This window comes from Lactuca serriola, chromosome 8, assembly GCF_051521515.1.
Source record: "Lactuca serriola cultivar US96UC23 chromosome 8, Lser_US96UC23_V15, whole genome shotgun sequence".
Classification (NCBI taxonomy): domain Eukaryota; kingdom Viridiplantae; phylum Streptophyta; class Magnoliopsida; order Asterales; family Asteraceae; genus Lactuca; species Lactuca serriola.
In genome coordinates, this window is record NC_136415.1 from 72,132,448 (window position 1) to 72,157,614 (window position 25,167).

The following is a 25,167-nucleotide window of genomic DNA, read 5'->3' on the forward strand; positions in this document are numbered from 1 at the left end:
TATTGATCATTTTTTTTCTAGATAAAATATCCATATTTATAATCTAATACTCTAATTCTCCTATTTCATTTAACCTTCATAGACTGAGCTACTAGCATATCATAAATCATAAATAATGCATAATTTAGTCTAATTTATTTGTATTGTGGTGCCTAAATGTTAATGTTTGATTTAATTGTGTGTAATATTGTTCATAGTATGTGATCCCACATCTGCAGGCTTTGACCGCTTAATATTGGGAAGTGTTGGTTATGGGTACACTAAAGGAGGTAGTGTTTCGTATGTTCTGCTGACATTGCTGACATTGAGCAGTTGTTTTCATGTGGTTTCATGGCTTCGAATGGCAGAAGTATGCTTCCAGTTATTTTATTTTCTTTTTCCAAATTCATGAATCTAGCTTATAAGATTTTGATGATTGGGATGTGATGTGAACAGAGCTATGGAAGATTTTGATGATTGGATTAATTGGCTTATGTATAAAGGTGGAGTTGGAGTGAAAGGAGACAATAGTTGGGAATCCGGGTGGGGTGAAGAACATGCTATTTTCATTTATATCCAGACAATCAAAGGGCGTGTACTTGAAACTATTTTGTGCTTGAGGTTCTTTATATTTCAATACGTGGTAGTTTAAAATCTCCATCTCACTTGAAATAATACATCATTATCGGTACTTACTATTTTCATTTATTTCACTTTTTTTCTATGTGAAAATATACTAATAAAAAATACATTACATGACATGATATGTTGGTTGAGTAGCTTTACGAGTTCTCATGGGTGGTGTTAGATGGAATTGTGATGATATGCTCTCTAGTTCAAATGATCAAGGATTGTCTATTTGCCTTAGGTATTATCTACAACGAACATTCCATGTTTGATTCTTCTAATAATTATTTTAGCCTATTAATTTTTTGAATTTTATTTGATCAGGTCACAAGAATTATCGAAGCAAGGGTTCATTAGTCTTAAAGAATTATGAAAGGCAAGATGCAAATCTACTTAGTTGGAATTTGATGTTTATCATCTTTGTGTATATCTTTTTAGTTTGTATAGCATTACATTGCAGAAGGTGTCCCTTAATAGCAATGTAGTATTAGGTTATATATTTAGGGAAAACCTCTTAATAACAATGTACAATTAGATCCCCTTAATATCAATGTATTACAATTTTTTGACATGATGTTATTAGATGAAGTTGATTGTTTTGGTATATATTTGTTTACATATTTTTGTATTATGGTTATTGAAGCTTATGACACGCAAATGTGTGTCATCTTCATTTATGACAGGGGCTTTAACGATACGCAATGCGTGTCATAAATGCACTTCCTAAGGTTACGACATGCAAATGCGTGTCGTCTTCCTGTATGACAGGGCCTTTCTTGATACGCATTGCGTGTCATAAATGCGTGTCGTAAATGCGTGTCGTAAATGAGCATCGTAAATGCGCATCGTCTCTCTTTATGATAGGGCCTTCCTTGACGCGCATTTGCGCGTCGTCTGAGCGTTTTACGACGCGCAATGAGCGTCGTAAAAGGTTGTTTTTCTAGTAGTGTACTTTAGTTTTGTCTTGAGGCTTCTTCTTGTTAATAGTTGTTTTTACCATCATATACGAAGATTTACAATATCGTTTAGAAAATATGCATATCCTAGTATACAAAAACCCTTAAGAAGCCCGGGGAGACCATGGCCTCCCCGCTTTTCTCCGGATATATGTTTTATTTCTATGTTGGGAGCCCTGTTGTACTACCATCGCCACCTCTAACATTCACCACTCTTCCCTTGTGATGCCAGATGTTTGTGCTTATCTTCTACGTGTTGAACCCTAATTTGTCAAATTATGCTTATGTTCTACCCTTCGAACACTAACAATTTCATCGATTTGGTTTTTGTTTTCAATTTGGTCATGTGATACCCCCCCCCCCCTCTCCTCTCTATTCAAGGAACCGGTGACCGGATATTTGGTCATTGATATTCTCTCTCTACACCGGTGATATTGTTTGATTTTTTATTTTCAATTTTGTATAACAAGTTTTTGTTTTCAATTTGGTCATATTGTTGGTTTTTGTTTGAGATTTGAGCATGATATTCCATCTTTGCAACTGAAATCTTCTCCTTTTCCTCAAAAGAAACTCTAATAACTGAGGTATTATATATGCCAACGTACCGAAGTATGAAGGTGCATAGTTTCTTATTTGATACTTCTTTAAATGATCCAAAATTCATTTAAACACATCTAAGTTCATCCATGGATAATTCTTTTCTCAGATTTAATTGCAGCTTGATGTTTGCCTACATCTTCATTTACCTTGCCTATTTCTTAGGCCAATAGATTAAACAAGATGTGGATGGCCTTATAAGTTGGGGTTGTGTTTTAGACTTCATTATATGAACTTAGATGTGTTTAATTTCTTGAAGTTTTCCATAATTTCTTGAACTTACATATGAACTTATATGAACCAAGATAGTTGTTCCTTTGACTCGATTGACAAAGAGGATGGTTATTTTTCATGGGGGGACTGAGTAGCAGACGACTTTTGAGACCTTCAGGCAACGGTTGTGTGAGAAACCGAGAGGGTGTTGAGAATTTTGTGGTTTATTGTGATGCGTCAATCACGGGTTTGGGAGCAGTGTTGATGCAGAGGGGTCGTGTGATCGCTTACACTTCGAGGCAGCTGAAGCCTCATGAGGCGAATTATCCGACTCATGACTTGGATGGGGGTTGTGGTTTTCGCCCTTAATATTTGGCGGCATTACCTTTATGGGGTTCATTATACTATTTACATAGATCACAAGAGCCTGAGGTATCTGATGGATAAGCCGAATCTGAATATAAGGCAACACTGGTGGTTGGACGTGGTAAATGATTATGATTGTGAAATCTTTTATCACCCGAGAAAGGCCAATGTGGTGGTCGATGCTCTCAACCGCAAGACGGTCGTGGATCCGATCAGAGATATTGTAGCACCTGATTCCCGGTACGCATTTAATTTAAACACTTCTGTATTTTCTCTGGGACTCGACGAGTTGGTGGCCCAACTCGTCGAGTAGGGTCGTGATCCGCAGGCATTTTAAGTGACCTCCTCGACAAGTCGGGAGACTGACTCGGCGAGTAGGTTCTGTATGAGGGAAACCCTAAATCTGAGGGTTTGCACCCTATTTAAACGACTTAACTCAGCCTCCCTCGTCCCTATCTCTCTCAAGAAGTTATATATCGAAACCCTAGCCGTTTTGTGTGATCTAAGGCCATTTTGGTACTTTTGGGTGGTTTGTGAAGCTTGAAAGAAAGGAAGAAGCTTGGGAATTCGAGCTGGGGCTTGTAGATCCAGAGATCTTATTCCATCTTCAGCTCAATCAAGGTAAATGCCTCATGTTTTGGTCTTCCATTTGGTTGTTCATCTTTAGGGCTTAGATTTCGGGTGCATTTAGGGCTTCCTAAGCCATTTTCGGATTTGTAAAGTGATTCATGGGGTTCTACTTTCAGATCTCAGTTATTGGAGGGGTCTCATGACATAAAGGTGCCAACTTTATGGCCATGAGATCCCCATTCACATTGTAGAGCACCTTTTATGGATTTATGGATTTTTGAGCCAAAAACCCCATGCAGCATCACTGGAGAAAAAGGACTATGCTACCTCATAAGGCACAACGTAAGGATGTCAAAAAGTCCCGTGGGACCCCGATCCCGCGGGGGCCCCGTCTTGTATGGGGGCATTTGTTGAAAAAAATCGGGGAAGGGGGCGGGGGCGGGGGCAAGGTTAACCCTCGTTTTAATTTCGGGGGAGGGGGCGGGGGTTGATAGTCCCGTCCCGAAACCCCCGTGGGAGCCCCGTTAATAAATTATATAAATTGACATATATTAATTATATAAGTATAATAAACAATAAAATGATTTTTATGTACAAAAAACATGCTTTTAAGTTGTTTGTAACATGTAAAATTATGTTATAAATATCTATTTGTTAACCAAAAAATTGTTTCTTTTAGCCCAAACAAGAACTTATTTTAACCCAAATAAGTTAGCCCAAAATCAATAAGGGACGGGGGAACGGGGGCGGGGGTGGAAAGGATGGAGATTTTGGGGGTGGGGGCGGGGGCGGGGGCGGCGGATGCAATCCCCGTGCCGTTTGTCCCCGTTGACATCCCTCACACGACGCAACAATGTGGAGGCTAGAAGCAACATTATTAGAGGTAGGATCCACCTCACACTACAAATAAAATTACATTTAGTGGCACAAAGTTTTAGTGGCATTTTGTTTTTGTGCCACTATAGCCTACTTTTAGTGGCACTTTTTTTATACCACTATAACCTTTAATATATAGTGGCACTTTTTATTTTATGACACTAATTTCCAAATCTATTAGTGGCATAATAAATTAAAATATCATCAAAACTCTATATTTTACAAAAGTAATTCATCAAATACTTATAAAACCCCACAATTTAAACTTAATAGAAAAAAACTAGAAAATTTTTCATTACTGCCTCCTCTTCTACTGTGCGGGAAAACGAAAATTACATAATAAAACATATTGTAGGATGTCTTATGACCAAAACCCATCACCTATGTGCTCATGCAAACCCTAATGCTTGGATCTAGGTTTCTCTATTGTACATGCAATTCATCCAAGACTTTAAACCTTAGATCTAGCATACAATTAATCATATTAACTTATGAATGGAGTTTAGATCTTACCTTGATTGTTATGTAGCAATAACAATCTCAAATCCTCCTTGTAATGGCTTTAGAAAGCTTAGAGTCACAAATATCACTCCTCTAATGGCTCATAAACACCAAGAGCAAGAGGATGAAGAATGATAAGAGAGGAGGCACCAAAAATGTGTAGAAACCCTAAGGAATCAGTTCACCACGTTTTTGGTGCTCTAGGGATCCTTAAATAGTGAGGCTATTAGGGTTGTCTAACAAGGAAACTCTAATTTGACTGCTTAGGCCCTAAGCAACCCATGGACTCCCTCCTTAGAGACCTTGGACGATTTCTAATGGGTTTACCCATAGAATTCGTCCACCCCTCTAATATGTAGTCCATTAGCCCAATATTCAACTATCACACAATTGACAGTTCTAGTCCCTTAAGTTTAATTAATGTCTTTTAGCCACAAAGTTAATTCTTATTAATTCTTGACTAATATTAATTAAACAATATGATTTCTCCTTTAATATATTATTCTCATAATATATTAATAAATCATAATTAATCCTCTCTCTCCATAATTCATCCTATCAAGTTGCTTTGGTGAAGGCAACCCAAAAGGACCATGCACCATCGGGTCAAGTACATACCAAAATAGTTATGGACTTAGACACTAATCCAACAATATCTCATTTAGTTCATTAAGCAGGCACACAATGTCGGTGGCTTTATCATACAATATGATTTCAATTTCCTTACCGACATAGATTGGTTGTATGCAGTCATAAGGCCATCATTAGGTATAATATGATCTATATAAGAGGCGTATGTAGTCAATGTGGAATTTTTTCCTCTTATGTGTTGAGAGTGATACATCTAAGGAATCTTACTAAAGTTGAACACCAAATGAGAATGATTGCGATCCATGTCTCATGTTTAACATGATGTTCGAAACAAAAGGATAACCGATACATCACCTAGTTACATCAATTGAAGCTTTGGGCTTATGGGAATTAAATGTTGTTGAATGGCACTTCGTCATGTGTTGTTGGGGTAAGTGAAATGTTGCTAAACATTCACCACTATGTATATCCTTGTACGATTCAATCTTGCGCAAGTGGGAGATTGTTGGTTCTATCTGCTCAAGATTGATAATAAAACAATATTGCTAATAACATATGACCCTATAGGGTCACACCAATAACAAGTAGACACTTGAATTAAAATTTTAGTATATGAGTTTGACTTATATTAAAATATTAGAAATCTTGAATTGTTATTACATGGTAATAATAATAATAATAATAAAATGCGATTCAGAAGAGTGTATAAATCATTAAAAGTTTAGTACTTTTATTGTTTCATTATTAAATGATTCACTTTGTGTGAGATTTATTTATTTAATTTAAAGAGTTAGATTAAATAAATAAAACTAACAAATATATGTATATATAGTTGAAAGTCTATAAAATATAAAAGCTAGGTTTATAAAATAGAAGACTTGGAGTATTAAAGAGGAGAGAGAATGAGTGTTTGACTAACTTTCCCTCCTATCTCTCATGATTTCATGTATAATCACTCCATACCACCTTTATGGGTGGTCCAATGCATGTAGAGACTTTTATATTAGTCATGATTGACTCTTGCATGTGTGAGGTGATTAAAAAGAGTGAAAGGCTTTCATTTTTCCTCATGCTTAAGCATGTAAATGAAATTTTTACTCTCACAAACTCTCTCATTCTCTCTATAAGTTGTTAGTTGATAAAAGAAGAGAATACACTCTATTGAACACCAAAAATTCTTTTTTGGGTGTTCAAACTCAAGAGGTTGTATTATCAAGAGTTGAACTAGCATTCATCTAGTGTTGGAGCTTGTTGGTGGACTTTCTCTAGAGGGATTCTACTTTGAGTTCTTGCCATCATCATCATCATCATCTTTCAACCTCCCGTGAGGACCAAAGGACAACAAATGTTATTAATCTTATCCTTCTATGGTTGTTGATCTAAATCTCACATGTTCATGTAATGTGATCTTTTGTCGGAATTTATATGTTCAAGTTTTGAAATGAAAAGTTTTCTGTTGCAAGCTTAAAGTTTTATGTCTCGAAACTTAATCTCGAACACCATGTTTCTATCATTTTAAATAATGTAAATTGTTAATATATTACTGAAAATGGAACCGACAAGTCCACTCCACCTTAATCCTTTTCTCGTTTCCGACACCACATCTGGGCACCATCTCCGACCATAAATCTAGTTCTCGATACCAACTCCGGTCATCATCTTTGACCATAGATCCAGTACCATATAAATCACCCCAAATTAAACACAAATCCAACCATAAATCTATGTAAAGTTCAACAATAAATCTAAAATACATCTAAAATTGAACTTGTACCTTAAATCCAACCATAAATCTATGTGAAGTTAAACAATAAATCTGAAATACATCTAAAATTGAAATTGTGCCTCAAATCCAAAAGCAAAATCGTTGAAACAAAAATCGCAGATACAAAAATCCTAAATACAATCTAGGGGGGTGTTTGGCTTATCTTTTTTAGAGCCAAAAGTCATTTTGACAAAATTTATAAAAAGACAGCATTTCCTGACTTTTTCAAAATGTCAATTTTCCTTATATAAAAAATCAAAAAGTAACTTTTAAAATGGTTTTACCAAACATCTTTTGCATTCTATCTTTTCCAAAAAGAACTTTTGGCCTCTCAAAAGATAAGCCAAACACCCCCTAGGTGAATCGACACAAGAGAACATATTATGTCATTGAGACTCGATAGATTGATCAATAATTAGAAAATTTGTTACATACAGATTTGCGATTTAAAGGTTTAACAAAGGGCAACCACAATTCAACACTACTTCATCCAATCTTCTCCCTTTGGTTTTTTCATTTTGGTGGATCGGAGGGGTCTAACTTGAAGCTTCCAGTCGTTCCCCATCCTCCGCCCTTGGAATGATTCGACGTTAATTCAGTCTGACATTTTAAACCTTAGATTAAACATGTAGTGAAGAAATCGAAATCCAGAAATCGTTGGTTGATTTGGTCGTCGGACGTCGGGTCTCCTGCAATAGGTTGCTTCTTCTTGTGGGATCCGCTGACACGGGTTTGAGGTGGGTTGTGGGTGTCATTGGTTAAGAGGAGAAGGGCAACAGATAATTGTTGGATGATTCGCTGATTCAGGGTAAAAGGGGGAAGATGATTGGAAGGAGGAGTGAGCAACGCATTTCCCATGAACACCAGGCAACTGCGTGAAGGTTTTCATCGTCGGCGGTAGCGATTTCAGTGGCATTGTGGAGGTGGCACCGGAAAGAGGGGAGAAGGAGGAAGGGGGAACTGAGGTGTCGCCGGTGGTTTAGGTTTCCCTTTCATTCTTCACAATATTAGAAAGACTAGGGGCCATATCTAATAAGAAATTTCTTTTAAAATTTTATTTAATAAGTTAATAAAACAACACAATGAAAATAATAGATATGGCTATATTGGTCATTTTGAGTCGCTAGGGACCAACATCGTAACAAAATCAAACTATAGGACGGTCCGAATTAAAACTAAGTTAAGGACTAAACATGTAAATTAACTCAAACCACAGGGACCATTCGTTTATTTTACTCTTTATTTTATGACCAAAAAATTTTAAAAAATTATTCAGAGAACAAAATTGTAATGTTCTCTTATTTATAGTTACTTTTTTTCCTACTCTTTCTAAAACTGAGAGAGAGGGTAGTCAACGATAGAAGAAAAGATACCGACCTACTCAAATTGATCCAAGTTCGAAAGAGAAATTAAGGAAGGAATTTTCCGAAATTGAAGTATAAGCTTGCAAACTGAAGAGCTTAGTGAGCGCGTCTGCTAAAAGTTTGGTGCTGCTGGGAATTTGAGGTATGTTCCCTAAACTGATAACTTGATGAGCCACAAATTATCAATAAGAAAGAAATGGAAGCGCTTAGCTGTTAATGATGTTTTTATATAACTTATTAAGTAAATTTAATCAAACAGTGAAAAAAATGTCAATTCGGAATGTGAGAAATCGTATTATGACCTAATTTAGTCCAAAGCTGTGAAGCTTTTGAATTAGTGTAGTTAGATGATCAAATTAAGCAATTCGTGAAGTTAGTATGCTGTTGTGTATGTTATAAACGAATGGAATTTGGAAGTAAATGAGCCTAATGATATGTGTATGAGTTGTCGATACAAAAATAAAATATAATAGGCGGATTGGTCCGTTGTGCGCTGCTGTGTTTTTTGAGCAAATCCAAGTAAGCTTGGCACTATTTGAATTTGTGTTTCACTACGTTTAAGAACCAAATACTTGGGGAATTCAATAAAGATACTAAATTTTTTTATTCGGATACAAGTTATGGGTTTTAGCCGTAAAGCAAAAGGTCATAAAGGTAAGCTTTGTGAAGACCTTATGATGATTATACAATGGTAAATGAAGACGTTATGATGATTATGAGTGTGAATTTTGTACATGGTAGGCTTTTGAAAGTTGTAATGTAGTGACTTAGTGAAAAAATCTTGAAGGCTATAAGTGTCCTCTGTCCTAGGAGAGATAGATGTTGACATCAATCTATAAATATGAATATATCCCTTTCTATCCATAGAGAATGACTAAGTGGCAGCAATGATGTGTAAAATTATTGGAAGATCATGATTTTAAAGATGAAAGTGGGAGTGTGGGACCGTTTATAGGAAATCCATACTTTTAGTAACTTTCCTGTAAATAGACATGTCTTGATGGGAAGTTTCTTGTTTTTTCATTAAGAAACACCTGGAATCATGTTTATAGATAGAGTCCGCTAAACTAAGAAATTAAGTAACATAATTTCGATTGACTTTCTGAGTGTACCCTGTGCATGAAATAGGAGAAGCTGTTCGTAAACAATGTAAATGCTGGGTGTGTAATGACATTATTATTGGTTTGTACCAAAGTGGTCAACTTTGTTCACACTATACTAGTGAATCATTGGATTTGAAATTTGAATGCAATACAAATGAATTGTTAACCAAGATATATACTCTAGGTAAAAGATGTAGTGTATATCATTATTTAATGTAAAAATCCCTGGGGTGTATTACTTTATTCCATATTTTATTGTATGGAACGGTAGGTCAGAGATGGTATTTATGTATTTGGTGAAATTTTGGGGTATAAGTTATCTGACAAATAGCATAGGTGATGCAATAAATTTGGTGTGAGAATGTACAATGTAAAAGTGTGGTGGTTAAATGTTGAAACTATGAAAATTGATTATAAAGATAAGGGAATTATATTTACTTTTCCATTATCTTCACTTTGTGGTTAACCAATCTAGAGACTTGAGAGAAGAGTCAAGTTGTAGAGGCAAAGCATCCACATACTCAAAATGATTCAAGTTGAAAGAAGATATTAAAGGAACAAATCCTATGGAAATTGAAGTATAAGCTTGCAAAGTAAAGATTTCAGAAAGGGATTATGCTAAAGTTTGGTGGTGTTGGGAAATTTTCACCCTGTCTTTTCAGAAAAATCTCAACATACAGCTATAAGCAAAATATTAGTATGTATAATGTAATTGTGTTAAAACCAACTGATATCACCTAAATTAGTGGTAACCGGTTACTCCAATTATGAGTTCTGACAAGGTTTTTCTATATGATAACAGGTTTTATTGGAAACTCACATCTGTCTGTATAAAGTTCATTTCATTGAGGTGCTCAAACCACATACTGGCAACATATCAACACATCAATGGCATCATCATCATCATCATCATCATCATTTTCCCCTTCCGCTCCGGTATTTTCTTCTAAATCATGGAAGTATGATGTATTTCTTAGCTTTAGAGGAGAGGATACCCGCAAGACCTTTGTAGATCATCTCTACACAGCTCTTGAACAACAAGGCATCTACACCTACAAGGACGATGAAACACTTCCTCGGGGTGAATCGATAGGTCCATCCCTTATGAATGCTATAGAAGAATCACAAATTGCTGTCATCATATTCTCTGAAAACTATGCAGATTCTTCATGGTGCTTACATGAGCTTGCACATATCATGAAATGCAAGGATACCGGAAACCAAATCGTTTTGCCCATATTTTATAATGTGGATCCATCTGATGTGCGAAAACAAAAGAGAAAATATGGAGAAACATTTTCCAAACATGAGTTGGAGAACGAGAACAATGTTGAATCTTGGAGAAAAGCACTCATGGATGCAAGTAACATTTCTGGATGGGAATCCAAGCACATTGCCAATGGGTAATTTTCTTCATTGTTTTTGTGAAACACATGTATACTTGTATCTTAGAAGTTTTTATCTAAATGTTTTGATTATTCGATGATGTTGATGAACTAGATAATCACAGGCTCTACTAGATCAATTTATCATTTTGGTAAAGTTAAAAGATATGTATCAAGTCCTAGGATTATGAATAACCTTAAATTAAGTTTTGATGGACTTCGTTAAGTTCTGATTCTAATAGCATACTTGATGCCTCGCTTCAAGCCGCAACACATCCATCTTGCTTCACTTTTTGTTATATGAAACTATTTTCGATGTTTCCCGAGAAAATTGTTACAAACTACCTTTAAATTTAACTTTTCAACTTCTATTTAAAATATTAAATTTTAATGGTGATTATGATCCCTTATTTCTATTTCATGGAACATGAAAAACGTTACCTCTTTCGTCAATGTGAGCATGTGTTGATTATCCTTGTATGTCCAACGTGTAGGCATGAATCAAAGGTTATCAAAGAAATTGTTGACACAATTTCTCGTAGGCTGCATCTAGTAACTCAAAGTGCAAATGAAAACCTGGTTGGAATAGAGGCTCGCATGCAAGATCTGAAATCAAAGTTACAAATTGGCTCAGGTGGCGTGCGCATGATTGGAATATGGGGGGTCGGGGGTGGTGGTAAGACTACTCTTGTGTCTGCTATTTATGATGAAATCTCTAGCAAGTTTGATGGTTGCTGCTTTATAAAAAATATCCGGGAGGAATCAAGCAAAAATGGATCGGAAAAATTGCAAGAGAAAATCATTTTTGGTGTTTTGAAACAAAAGCAAGTGACAATAGAGAGAGTTGAGGAAGGAAGACAAATGATAAAGGATAGGTTGTGCCACAAAATGGTCTTGATTGTGCTAGATGATGTCAATCAGCTTGACCAACTAAAAGCGTTAGCTGGATCACATGATTGGTTTGGTGAAGGAAGTCGAATAATAATCACAACAAGAGATGTGCATTTATTAAATGCACACAGAGTAGATGTGATGCACAATATTCGCTTGCTAAACGATGATGAGTCTATTAAGCTCTTTTGCAAGCATGCATGCCGGGATTACAGATGGACGGAAGATTACGGGCAGCTTTCTAAAGAGGTTGTCTCTTATGCTGGTGGGCTTCCATTAGCACTTACAGTAATCGGTTCTTTCTTGTGTGACAAAAACATTCATGAGTGGAGGAGTACATTAGCCAGACTGAAAGACATCCCGGATGATAATATTTTGGAAGCGCTAAAAGTCAGCTTTGATGGACTTAAACCACTTGAGCAAGACTTGTTTCTTGATATAGCATGTTTTTTTAGGTGGGAGAAGAAAGATAGGGCAATGGAGATGCTTGATGCTTGTGGTTTTCATCCTGTTATAGGAGTGAAGGTGTTGATACAAAAGGCTCTCATAACTATTTCCAATGGAAGGTTTGATATGCATGATCTGGTGCAAGAAATGGGACACCACATCGTTAGAGGTGAACACCGCAAGAATCCTGAAAAACATAGTAGAGTTTGGAAGAGGGAAGATATTTTTAAGATATGTGTTATGGGTGCAACTGCGGTAATGGTTAAGCTAGCTTTGCATGATGTATTATTTATGTATAAACAAAAATTTTGAATCTATCCTGATACCATTTTGTTCTTCTATCACAGGAACTTGACAAGATCGAAGCAATAAAAATGGATTTTCGGTTTCACCCAACAAAAAAACAAGAACAAGATCTTCCTACGGTCTACTCTGCAAACATGAAGAACCTTCGGTATATGGATTCAAGAGGTGGTCAACTATCATTGTCTAATGACCTTCCACTAAGGCAGCTTTGCTGTCTTATATTGTGCGAAGGCTTGCAAAAACAACTTTGGGAGGGTTGTAAGGTAATTTGTATTGTTTATTACTTTATTTAATTAATAGATGAAAATGATAAGACCAGATTAACAACAGAATCAAAGATAACCTAATGCTTTGATTAATCAATAAAGGGGAGCCTGAATTTTGAGAATCAGGAAGTCTCCAAACAGAATGTAAACTGTGAAAAACTTGTCTAACCCTAATGGGGGCTTAACCCTCCTTATTTAAGCCTCCTACCTAAAGGATATGTCCTAAACAAAATTAAATACCATATAATTACTATAAATATTTTTAATTACGGAAAGTACTAAACAGCCCCTATTGATTTCTTCTTCGCCTCTGATACACCTTTGTCAACTTTGGTCGGTTCATATCAATAACCCCCTCCCCCCCTCTCTCTGAAATATCACCTTGTCCTCAAGGTAAGACTCGGGAAACTGTCGCTGAGCCGACTCTTTCTCTTCCCAAGTTGCTTTCTCCTCATGTAAGCCTTTCCACTGGACCAACCATTCCTCAACACCTCGCTGTATTCTGCTTCGCACCACCTTTTCTGGAACCAGCATCCCATCATCCGTGGCAGTCAATTCCTCGGGAAGGGTTGTGAGCACCTCTTGACTTCCGACAACCTTCTTAAGCTAGTAAACATGAAAAACCGGATGAATAGAAGCATTATCGGGAAGCTTTAACTTATACGCCACTTTGCCCACTCGAGTCAGAACCTGGAATGGCCCATAGAAACACGGAGCCAACTTCTCGTTTGTGCTTTTAGCTACCGTAACCTTCCGATATGGTCATAGTTTCAAGTAAACCAAGTCATCAGCCACGAATTCCACATCTCTTCTATTACCATCAGCATGAGTCTTCATAATCTACTGTGCCCGGAGCAGATACAACTTAATTTCCTTGAGAACTTCATCCCTTGCTTGTAGATATCTGTCCACCTCAAATGTGACAACAATATCAGAATCATATCGAATCAAATGCGGTGGATCTCGTCCATAAAGTAGCTTGAATGGGGCCATTCGAATAGAAGAGCGGTATGAAGTATTATACCAATACGCAACCCATATATGGTAGCCATTTCACCCATTCCTTTGGCTGAGTGGAAGAAAAACACCACAAGTATGTTTCCAAATTTCTATTGACGACTTATGTCTGGCCATCCGTTTGCGGATGGTACGCGGTCCTGCATTTTAGGGTTGTACCCGAGTCCTTAAATAGCTCCTTCAAAAAATGGTTGATGAACACCCCATGGTTAAATCTTCCTAGATCCGTTCTGGTAGCTTTAACGGTTGGAGCAACCCTGTCGGTGCCAAATGGGAGTACTTATTGCACTGAAATCTGGCACATTCAACCACCGGTTTTGCCACATCCCTCTTCATACCAATCTAATATAACTCCCTAGAAAGGCATTGGTACGTCTTTTACATGTCTTCATGACCACTACTTGCCCCGGCATGCGATTTGTGAAACACATGAGAGACCCAGATAGATGTTCGTGGAATCACCAGCTTACCCATATGCATACCCTTATACAACACATGCCCCTGTCATGCCTCCTGATCTCATACACATCCATGTCACCAGCAGCTGAATCAATTTTCGCCTGAATATCATAAATGTGCTGGTCAAGGCTCAATTTAGCCAGCAAGTCAGCATGGTTGCTAATCCGAGAAACCGTTAATGCCGACAAGGAAACTCCCTCTCCGCGTCTCTGGACAACGCATCAACAGCGCCATTCTCTCCCACAGGTCAATACAAGATTTTGAAATTGAACCCATATAACTTTGAATTCTAGCGTTGATGTTCCCCGGCCACCAAACCCTGGTCAAGCAAAAATTTCAAGCTCTTTTGATCGGTCAATACCGTAAATTGGCGTCCTAACAAATATGACCACCATTTTTGTACCGCCAGTACAATTGCCATTAACCCGCGCTCCTATACCGATTTGAGTTGGGCTTAGCTACCCAATACTCGGTTGAAATAAGCTACGGGTTGGCCTTCTTCTATTAGTACTGCCCTTACCCCTTGACCAGATGCGTTCATCTCCACTGTAAACTTTTTGGAGAAATCAGGCTAAAACGGGCACTTGAGTCATGGCTTGTTGTAATTAATGGAATGCATGGGTTCCTTCGTTACTCCCAACAAATTTATCCTTCTTTAAAAGATCTGTTAAGGCTCTTGCAAATTTTCTTTTGTATCATTGCACAAATTTTCTGTGATAACTGGTTAAACCCAAGAACCCACTAAGTTCTCGAAGAGTCTTGGGAATCGGCCACTCTAACATAGCCAAAATCTTATTCAGATGATCAGCCATGGCCCCATCCTTGGTCACGACGTGACTGAAATAATCCACCCTCCCATGGTCAAAAACACATTTTTCTTTCTGTTGAAAAACAACCTCTCGGTTTTAAGGCAGCCAAAAATGACTTTGAGGTGCTCCCCCGGTGTTCTTCCATTGTTTTGTTGTAAACCAAAATATCTTTGAAAAGACAAAGGGTAAAAAACCTTATTAATTAACGACTGGAATGTCGATGGAGCGTTTGTCAACCCGAAAGGCATTACAAGGAACTTGTAGTGTCCCTCGTGTGTGCGTAATGCCATTTTTGGAACATCTTGCGGTTTCATCCGAATCTAATGGTACCCTGATTTTAGATCATGTTTGTTGAAAACCGCTGCCCCGTGAAGTTCGTCCAATAGCTCGTCTATAATCGAGATCTAGAATTTGTCCAAAACTGCCAGGGCACGATAATCTACATAGAAGCATCACTGCTGTCTTTTTTTAACAAGTAAAAATGGATTGGAGAATGGGCTAGAGCTCAGCTGTATGATCTCCATTGTGATCATCACATCCACTAGTCGTACGTTCTTGCTTTTTTGTAATTGTGGGAACCGATAGGGTCGAACGTTAACGCTCTCAGTCCCGAGTTCATCGAGCGTGGGATGAACTTGGGATTGAGATTCGAACACTGAACTTCTAGAATAGTGATGGTCGGGTTCACCTCGCAATGTTACTCATTTTTTGGTTACCGTAACAGGTTATTGTTAATTCCTACCAATTCACTCTCTTATCGCCCAACGTATGCAACTACTTCATGCCAAATATGATATTGTTGCTGCCCAGTTCCAAGGGGGTAAAAGTCATTAACCAACTGGTATTCAAGTAGGGTTAATAGTTAATACCATACCCTTACATATTCCTCTATTGTGATCTCACTTCTCGTTCCCCATCATAACCCCCATCTTGCGAAGCCCTTTCACAGCTTAGCCTAGAAGCCCTATGATAATGTGCCCTTAGCACGGGCTAGAAGCTGCGCCCAGCCCTGCTGAAAGGCGTCATGGAAGACCGCCAGACCAAGCTACTCCCATTGCAGCCGCCAAAACGAAGTCTCGCGCCACGGGCGTCCCTCTAGAGCCGGACGCCCACATTGAAGGCTCAGCCCTCAGCGGGGGCCTTCCACTCCGTGACAAATCCAATGACTCCAAGCGACAAGGAGTATGCTCAGAGCTTTACTACCTTATTACCTGAACCAATCGTCAGCTCTGGCACAACAAGGAGCACGATTAATCAATCAAGGCACTAGATCCTATCGGAGCTGACGACCTTGTCCCATGTATTGGCCAGAGGTCCCAGCATAAAAGGTCTCCTCCGCCACCTTAAAGAGTAAGTCATTCTCTCTCAGCTCTAACCATACACTCTCAATTCAACCACTAACTTGACCGTTTTAGCATTTTTCCAAGAGCTCCTCCCTCAGAGAGAGAGAGAGAGAGAGAGAGAGAGAGAGAGAGAGAGAGAGAGAGAGAGAGAGAGATTGTTCTTCTCTGTTGTGACCTTGCAGGTCTCCCGGAATGACCAAGATTACTCTGTAACCGCCCAGAGCCACCGCTTCAGATTACCGGAGGACGTGGTCACATCACCCTACAATGTGTAATGACAAAAAAATTATGGGTGGCACCATTGTCAATGAGTACCACCTCCTCCTGATCACTAATCATACCACACGGCTTCATCGTATGGGGTGTCGTGAATCCCATTATCGAACTCGCCGACATTGAGACCATGTCCAAGTGCACATGCTCCTGCCTCTCGGGTTCCTCCTCTTCAACGTCGACCAGCAAAAGGGTTTTGTCAGGACAACGATGGCCAGATGCAAATTTTCCACCACAGCAGAAACAAAGGCCCTTGGCCTTAGTATCTGCAAACTCCGCGTTTGTCATTCTTTTAGAAGGGGCTCTAGTAGTTAGTTGCACCTGAGGTGTCCTTGAGGGCCTACGAACCATGTTGTCGTTCCCCACCCGTCGCAGAATGGTTACCCATTGCTCTTGACTTGCCCTTGTTTGGCCCCACATATTAACTCATTCGACTTTCATCTATCAACAAGGCCAACTTAATCGTTTGTCCAAGCCTTGTAGGTTGCATCATTTTAACCGGATTGTGCAAATCTGGCTTAAGTCCCTTAACGAAAGTACCCTCCGGCGAATGCCCCCTAGTTGAGCCGCCAACTGTTCAAATATCCCCATGTAATTTTGTGCCTATCCTCCTGTTTGATGGCTAAAAACTGCTCATATAGGTCACCCACTTAAGAAGTCTGAAAACGTTCCAATATCCTGAGTTTAAGCTCCTCCCAACTTTGAAATGGTGTCCCATGTTCATTCCAATGGTACCAAGCTGGTACCGGACCTTCTAGGCACAACACTACTGTCTGTAATCGCTCTCCTAATGTGGTTAGGCCCTGCATATCAAAAAACCCATGTTTTGAAAACCGGACCGGACCGGCCGGTTCGACCGGTTCAACCGGGAACCGGTCAGGTTACCGGTTTTCTCAAGCCTAAAAACCGTTTGTTTTCAAACCGGATAAAACCGTCCGGTTCACCAAAAAACCGGTTCAACCAGCCCGGTTCAACCAACGAAAAACCGGTTTTTATAAATTATAAGAAAAAAAAAAACTTAAACTTTCAAACGCCGGTTGATGGACCCAACGCATGGATCCGGCTGAACTAATTTGCATGACCCTTCTTTATATAAGCAAGTGGCTACCTTTGTTTTTACTTCCAACCGATGTGGGAAGTATAAGGATTACTTAATGTAAAACCTTTACTTCATACGTTTTATACTCCAAATAACTAATTTTTATTCTATTTATCTTTCGATGTGGGATACTATAGGATTGTCCCATTGTTTAACATAATCCTTTTCAAACCTCAAAGACTATGGATCATTAATATATATATATATATATATATATATATATATATATATACACCGGTTTTTACGGGTTTTAGGACCGGTCGGACCAGTTGAACCATCGGACCAGTAAGACGGCCGGTTCAATGTCCGGTCCGGTTTTCAAAACCTTGCAAAAAACCGTTCCGCCTTGTACACCCACCCATATACGTCGTTGCCTTCACAGTGGCCCCTTCCTTGCCCTTGGTTAGAGATTGGTGGCTGCCATGGTTGGTCCCATGTGATTGCTTCTTGGAAAGTGCTGATCTCAATCCCCCATCCATCACCGGTGTATGATTTAAACTTGCTATTGTTGGAACCGTCCCCAGGGTGAAGGGAGGTGGTCCAAGGAATCTTTGTTCATCGAACAGAAAGGAGGATGTGGCGTGTAAGAAGGTTGGGGTTGCGATTGCATGTGTGGTTGCATGATTGGTGGCTGTTGCCAACCCCTGGAGGCAGTTTTTAGCGGAATAGAAGCAGCCACCTTAGTGATTGTAACAATTGGAGGGGTCACCTGGGGAATTGGTTGCGTAGGCGGTGGTGGTGGTGGTTACGATGCCCTAAGTAGGAGGGCCATTATTTCTTAATTGCTTGTCTACTTTCCGATTCTGCCCTCATCTCCACCAATTCTTGATCCACCTTCTCGAACCGCTCCAGTGATTGTGTTTGAAAATCTACTAGATTCTTATCAAGAGTCGGATCCTTGTTGAGGTTTCAGGCGGCAGTATCAGATCGGGTGTCTGGTTTTCCCATGGTTCAAGTAAGAGGATAAATCCTAAACAAAATCAAATACCATATAATTACCATAAATATTTTAAATTACGAAAAGTACTAAACAGCCCCCGGAGAATGCTTCTTGCGCCTCTGATAGACTTTTGTCAACTTTGGTGGGTTCATATCAGAAAACAAAGTTGATGAATTACTGAAATGACTAATCCAGAGTAAATTTCAAGTATCTATAGTATTAAAAAGCTTGGACCTTTATTCTATGAATACCATTTGTCTTCATAACTATAAACTTTTCAAAAAACAAATTGTTTATTGACATATTAATTAGTCATTGTAGTACATGGTATTTATGTAAAGCCCATCCTCCAACAAGTTATCATCTCATATATTTATTTTTAGAACAGCCAACTCATACACCCATTACGTTACCTTTTGGGTTTAAAGATCTATTAGTCATTGTTGATTAAAGACCATTATAAAATATTGATAACACTGATTTGGGTTTAAAGATCTATTATTATCTTGTTTTTCTTATATGTTTTATAGATATTTTATTAAATAACTGAACACTTCAGTTGATTCAGTTGATTTCCATATGTGGATGGAAGGAACTAGTTTATGCGTGTGTGTGTGTGCCATTTTCCTTCAAATCTTGTCACGTTTTATACATTTTTGACTTGTTTGCACTTTTATTAAACAGTTGCTGCCAAATTTGAAGTTATTGAAACTTTGTGATATGAATAACCTAATCATGACACCAGATTTTATTGGACTTCCAAATCTTGAAAGGTTCATTCTTAATGGATGTGGGTATTTAGAAGAAATTCATCCATCGTTTGGATGCTTGGAAAAGCTTGTTTTCTTATCTATAGAATATTGTCCCAGTCTTGAGATGTTTCCACCGATTAGGGGAATAAAGAAACTTGATACCCTTTCATTCAAAGGACACCTCAAACTTGTTAAGTTTCCAAAGATCCAACAACAGAAAATGGAGAATTTACCACATCTTGATTTGGATAATAGTGGGAATGAAATTGCATCCTACATAGAATCTTGTCCAAAATTTTTTGTTAATTGTTGCAGCAATCTTCCTGGTGTAGAATGTTTATGTCGGTTAGGGTTTTTTAACAACTGGCAAGAACTCCGCTTCTTAAGGAAGTTGGATCTGCACTGGTTCAACTTGCGAGATAAAGACCTAGGCTCTAATGTTTTAGAGTTGCCCAACTTGCAACAGCTCGATCTAAGAGGAAATAAGTTTTCACGATTAAGTTTTAGTTGCTTCCGACTTCCTCGGCTCAAATGGCTCAACGTGTCATGGTGCCAAGGACTTGTAGAGTTGTCGGAGCTGCCATCAAGTATGGCCGTTGTCATAGCAGATTTTTGTGGCTCACTTGAAAGCATTGGAGATATTTCAAACTGTAAATGGTTGTGGAAAGTCTCACTTCGGGGGGACAAGAAAGTAGGTCCACTTGTTGGTGAGATATTACTAGACTCCATGCTCCAGGTTTGCCTCTACTCTACGTACCTTTTGAATTTCGATCTTTATCATATATTTATCAAAACATACAAATACATGAATGTGTTTTTATGGCAGGGAAATGCTATTGAAGATCATTTTATCAATGTTGTTCTTGAACAGCAGATTCCAAAGGGGTTTGTAGGTAGGTTCTTTAGGGGAAAAACATTTACAAAGCGTCACCCACATGTTAAATGGGACCTATATACCCAGCATATTCAATCTCATGATGACACGTTTATACTGCATCTTCCAGATGATTGGTGCAATGACTTTTGTGGGTTCTTAATACGTATTGTTACCCAGGACCTAACAATGTGGATGGATATAAGCATCAAGCAGGATCCAGATGAAGAAGATTCTCGGTTTGAGATTTGGCAGGAATCCAATGAGGTACCAGAGCCTGAATATGGTGGAGATGTTAGGACACACGTGGGATATGTTTCCTTTAGTTCATTGAGGCAGACCACATCATTGAGTCCATCATACAATATCATTTCATTTTCCATAAAGGGGTATTGGACTTCATTTGCAGCTGAGCTCGTTCCTAGAAAAAGTAAAGATGATCCGGTGCAAACAAGAAAATTTGCAACAGATTGCTCAGAATTTTGGGATGAGGCAAATGATGCATCTAAGGAATTTATGATCCAAGATAATTCTAAGTCTTCTATCAATATTATATGGAAATAAAACATCTATCAGATCCATACACCCATATATCTCTCAACTCTTTGCCGGTTCATATAGTCTGCACTCTGAATTTATGAATGCGATTACACTGCGCATCATACATTGAAAAACAGATTGCAAAGGTGATTGCATATCAAGGTAAAAACTCCTGATTTGATCCTAGGTTTTGATACTGTAAGATACATCGAGTATTGAAAGAGAATGCTTGGTATATAAGCTTTAGCTAATTCATATGACTACACTTTGTATTTATACAGCAAAGGAAAGCACCACCTCTATATCATGACAGGGTGTGACTCACAGCAGAGCGAACAATCACCTGTAAGGCACATCATATATAACTGCCTCCAACTACCACGATATTATAGTCTAACATAACACATCAAGGGAGCAAGAAGATGCAAGATCAGAAGTAGGTTTATGTAATAGAAATACTCTAATTGTTCTCAATGATGTCTATGACCTTGACCAGCTAAAGGTGCTAGGTGGATTACATGATTGATGTGATCTATGGTGTCAGTTTATTATCACATAATGAGGCTAATGCTCTTTCATAGACATGCGTATTATCAAAATTCCAACTCAACCCTTGCATCATTTTATTTCTTTGTTGCAGGCAAATGACAAGATTAAAGAGATAATACATCAAAGGACTTCATCACTTTTTCCTAAGCTTGTCAAAAACATGAAGAAGCCAAGGTTCCTTCTATTTACCATGTTTTGGTAAATAATTTACAAACTACATTGTTTTGGTAAATACTTTTTACAACTACTGCTATTTAGTTAAAAACTCCAAGATGAGAAGTAGGTTATGTAATAATAGAAATACTGTAATTTATTTCAATGATGTCAATGACCTTGACCAAATAGAGGTGCTCGGTGGATTACATGATTGGTTTGATGAAGTGCCCCACATAATGAAGCTGTTCAGCACTATCGTAGACATGCATATCAGCCTATCATGTATATTCTAACTCAACCCTTGCATCATTTTATTTGTTTATTGCAGGCAAATGACATGATTAAAGAGATAATAAATACATCAAAGGTCTTCATCATGTATTCCCAAGCTTGTTAAAAACAAGAAGCTAAGGTTCCTTCTATGTGCCTTTCTTCTTTCACCAACAATGTTGAAGGGCCCAATTGTCTTTCTCATAAGTTGCACCTTATTTGTTGGTCGTATCTCGTGTGTTATCCTGCAAATCCGATAGTCAGTTTCCAACCCATGTAGCTTGTTGTTCTACAATCGTACGAGAGCTTGCAAAAAAGAGCTTTGGAGGGGTTGTAAGATAAATCAAATGTTTCTTTAATTAACATATAAAAACTTTGGATCCTGTGTAAAAAGTCTGACTAATTTATTCTGTAATTTGTTTTTAGATATATTGGTAAAACTGTTTGTTGTGGCTTTGAGTATTGGTCTTATCGAGCAACTTTAGTGTAGCTTTACAATCTATATAAGTTAATGTGCACAAAGCACCTGATAATCTGATATGAAACCTGCTTATTTCCTCAACTTCAGAACATTATTTCATCTTTGTCTTCCTGCACATCATTCGGACAGCTCTGGAATATGCAATGAAAATGTTGATGTATATGTTTTTAGCTTTGAATTAGTTTAGACATCTTTGGAGTGCAACAAAGATTTAAGCTATTGGGTTATTGTTATTAATAATGATTTCGAAATGAAACTATAACTTTATTAATTGAACCCAACATCTCAATATACGATGAGTAATTATATAAACCCAAACATATGAATCATAAGTGTGTTGTTTTCCATGGCAGGATAATGCTATTGAAGATTACTTTTTCAGTCTTGCAATTGAAGATATGAATCCAGGGAGGCTTTTTGGTAGATTGTTGTTTAGGGTTGGAACATTTACACTTCATCTACCACAATGACTTTTTCTGTGTTGTTCTCTAATAATAAAGTCATCAAGCAGGAGGTAGATGAAGGTTCTCTATTTGAGCTTTCACATGAGTCTAGTGTAGCAGTGGAGCCTTAATATGGTGGAACGACATGTGTAGGATATGTTTCCTTTGGTTCATTGAGGAACACCACATTTTCGAATTCATCATACACTATGATATATATAATAACAAATGTTACAGTTTTGGTACCCCGAGAACTACAAACATACAATACAATACATATAATAATTTTTTGTTTCCTAGTCTAATAGAAACTTTGTTAGTTGTTACTACCTTGATATTTTCCTTACAAAACCTGTACTATTTTCAATCAAACTTGAGATAAAGAGCACGGAAAATTCTTACTGTTTGAACATCACTGATATATCCCGAGCTGGATCAAATAATGCCATTAGAGGATCCCACTTCAGCATAGAACATATTTTGCACTGGCATACAATTAAAAAGCTCAAAATAAACTTTTAATTTTCAAACTAATTTCGGGGACCAATTATAGGCAGTTTTTCGACTTTTAATCCAATTATTCTTTCCATAGCATTTCATTTTTTTCTGGAATAAATGGCAATCAAGTTTCAGGATTGTGAATTGGAAAAGTAGGATCTCATATATTTTACTAGGAATCAGCAGAATATCAATGCCAACTAGATTGCTATCAACTTAAGTAACTAAATTAAGATAAAGAAGGATAAACAAATAGATCAAAATGGGTTCAAAACATATAAAATTCATTCAATCAGCTTCAACATAAAAGGCTAAAAGCCACAATAACTAGATTGGAGTTTCTTCATCCAGTAAAACTACAAGGGAGAATGACATTTTTTTCTGATAATTTGGGCTAATGAATAGGAAGGGAATCCCTACTTTTCTGTTTGCTGCTCAATGTACATCTTTTTTGGAATCTTCTGGTACTATATGAACTAAAACACTAACACAGCCTAATAAGTCAGTAACTCATTGATAATGATATTAATTAGTATGTGAACTGTAAACATATACAGATCAGACTTTGGATTATGTAAAAGGTAAACCATATTGGAATTGGAAAATATAGCGGCCTAATTGCCTTATTGGTCCCTTTAATGGGAAAATCACAGATAAATTTGGGTATCATATATTCAACAGGACAACAGCATATCTAAACAGAGATCTCGAATCAAAGACAATTTGCATAATTGGTTCCTTTGATGGGAAAAACCGAAGAAGCCAGATGCATAAAGTAGCAGATTGATGATGTTAAAATCAGGGCCGATTCCTCTATTCAACAGAAAACAGGAAAACAGCATAAGATGAAATCAAAAACAGATAAATGGCGAACAATTGCATTGACAGAGAATGGGAGAACGAGTGTGATGATATGGAAAGGGTATTGGGGGACCGATGTACATAATAATATAGGTCGAATTGGAGTCATCTGAATCGTTCCTCACTTACTTGATAGTCGGATTACAGGATTTTGGAATCCCGTATCATCGTCTTCTGATCTCCTCCCTTTTTTTTTTTTTTTTTTTTTTTTTTTTTTTTTTTTTTTTTGTCAAGACTCAATAACAAGGGAGTAAATCAGAACAAGGCTGTTGGAAAGGGAGTGTTTGGGAATTTGGATTCATTATTGGCGTTTGTTAGGGTATTTTCATTTTTTTTTCTTTTTTCTTTTTCATCCTAACTTAAAATTGTTTGTTACTCAGATCCCAACCTCATTTCTCATGATGAAGCATTGCCAAGATCAAGTTTTTACTTGTTCAATAAACAGAGGAAAAAGAAAAAACATATCATAATCAATATTTTTATTTTCAATATCAAAATGGTTTTTGCACTTAAGCAAGATAATAAATTTACAAATTAATATTAAAACCTACTAATGATCTTTAAGACCTAGTCAAGTGTGGAAGCAAAAAGGTCCAATACATGACCTAGGCTAACCCTATGCTTTAAAAGTTCTTCATAAAATTAAATCTTATTCCTTAAATACAATATTCCATTTTTATCAAGATCTTCTTTATGTGAACATACCTGACCCAATAGGTTTTTGGTACAAATCCTCCCTAATAAATGAAAATACTTTTGCCACTTGTCATATTCTTAAGCCTTTTGCCACATGTAAATTTGTGGTTTTTTTTTTGAATAAAATTAATTCCACATGGAATTTTGTGGTTTTTTTTGTATTAAATATAAAACCAATTAAAACAAGGTATGAAACCGAAAATTCATGGATTGGCTGATCTGGAAGGAAGGATTCTATTTTTCGACCCTAATTAGGTAAGAAAAATATATAAATGATATTATAAGATCAAATTTTTAATGACAA

General features: G+C 37.4%; 1 protein-coding gene and 1 long non-coding RNA gene across 4 annotated transcripts; one reads left to right on the forward strand and one right to left on the reverse strand.

The window, feature by feature from the left end:
* Positions 1 to 10,234: 10,234 nt before the first annotated feature.
* On the forward strand, positions 10,235 to 22,446 carry LOC145066289 (TMV resistance protein N-like). Of its 3 annotated transcripts, XM_079013504.1 has the most exons (8): positions 10,235 to 10,911; positions 11,388 to 12,486; positions 12,579 to 12,800; positions 19,428 to 20,231; positions 20,322 to 20,388; positions 20,500 to 21,071; positions 21,191 to 21,656; positions 21,943 to 22,446. In XM_079013504.1, exons 1-6 carry the CDS (start codon positions 10,397 to 10,399, stop codon positions 20,931 to 20,933), a joined length of 3,141 nt encoding a protein of 1,046 aa, XP_078869630.1. In that variant the 5' UTR covers positions 10,235 to 10,396; the 3' UTR covers positions 20,934 to 21,071; positions 21,191 to 21,656; positions 21,943 to 22,446. The 3 variants fall into 3 exon arrangements, with proteins under 3 accessions (XP_078869630.1, XP_078869628.1, XP_078869629.1); XM_079013502.1 differs by having other exon boundaries at positions 10,237 to 10,911; positions 20,322 to 21,071; XM_079013503.1 differs by lacking the exon at positions 21,943 to 22,446 and having other exon boundaries at positions 10,237 to 10,911; positions 20,322 to 21,071; positions 21,191 to 21,345; positions 21,550 to 21,687.
* A 550-nt stretch (positions 22,447 to 22,996) lies between these two features.
* Positions 22,997 to 24,568, reverse strand: LOC145066290 (uncharacterized). Its single transcript, XR_013688722.1, has 2 exons — positions 24,297 to 24,568; positions 22,997 to 23,293 (listed from the first exon to the last, which is right to left on the reverse strand). It is a non-coding gene; the product is annotated as an uncharacterized LOC145066290 (long non-coding RNA).
* Positions 24,569 to 25,167: the final 599 nt, after the last annotated feature.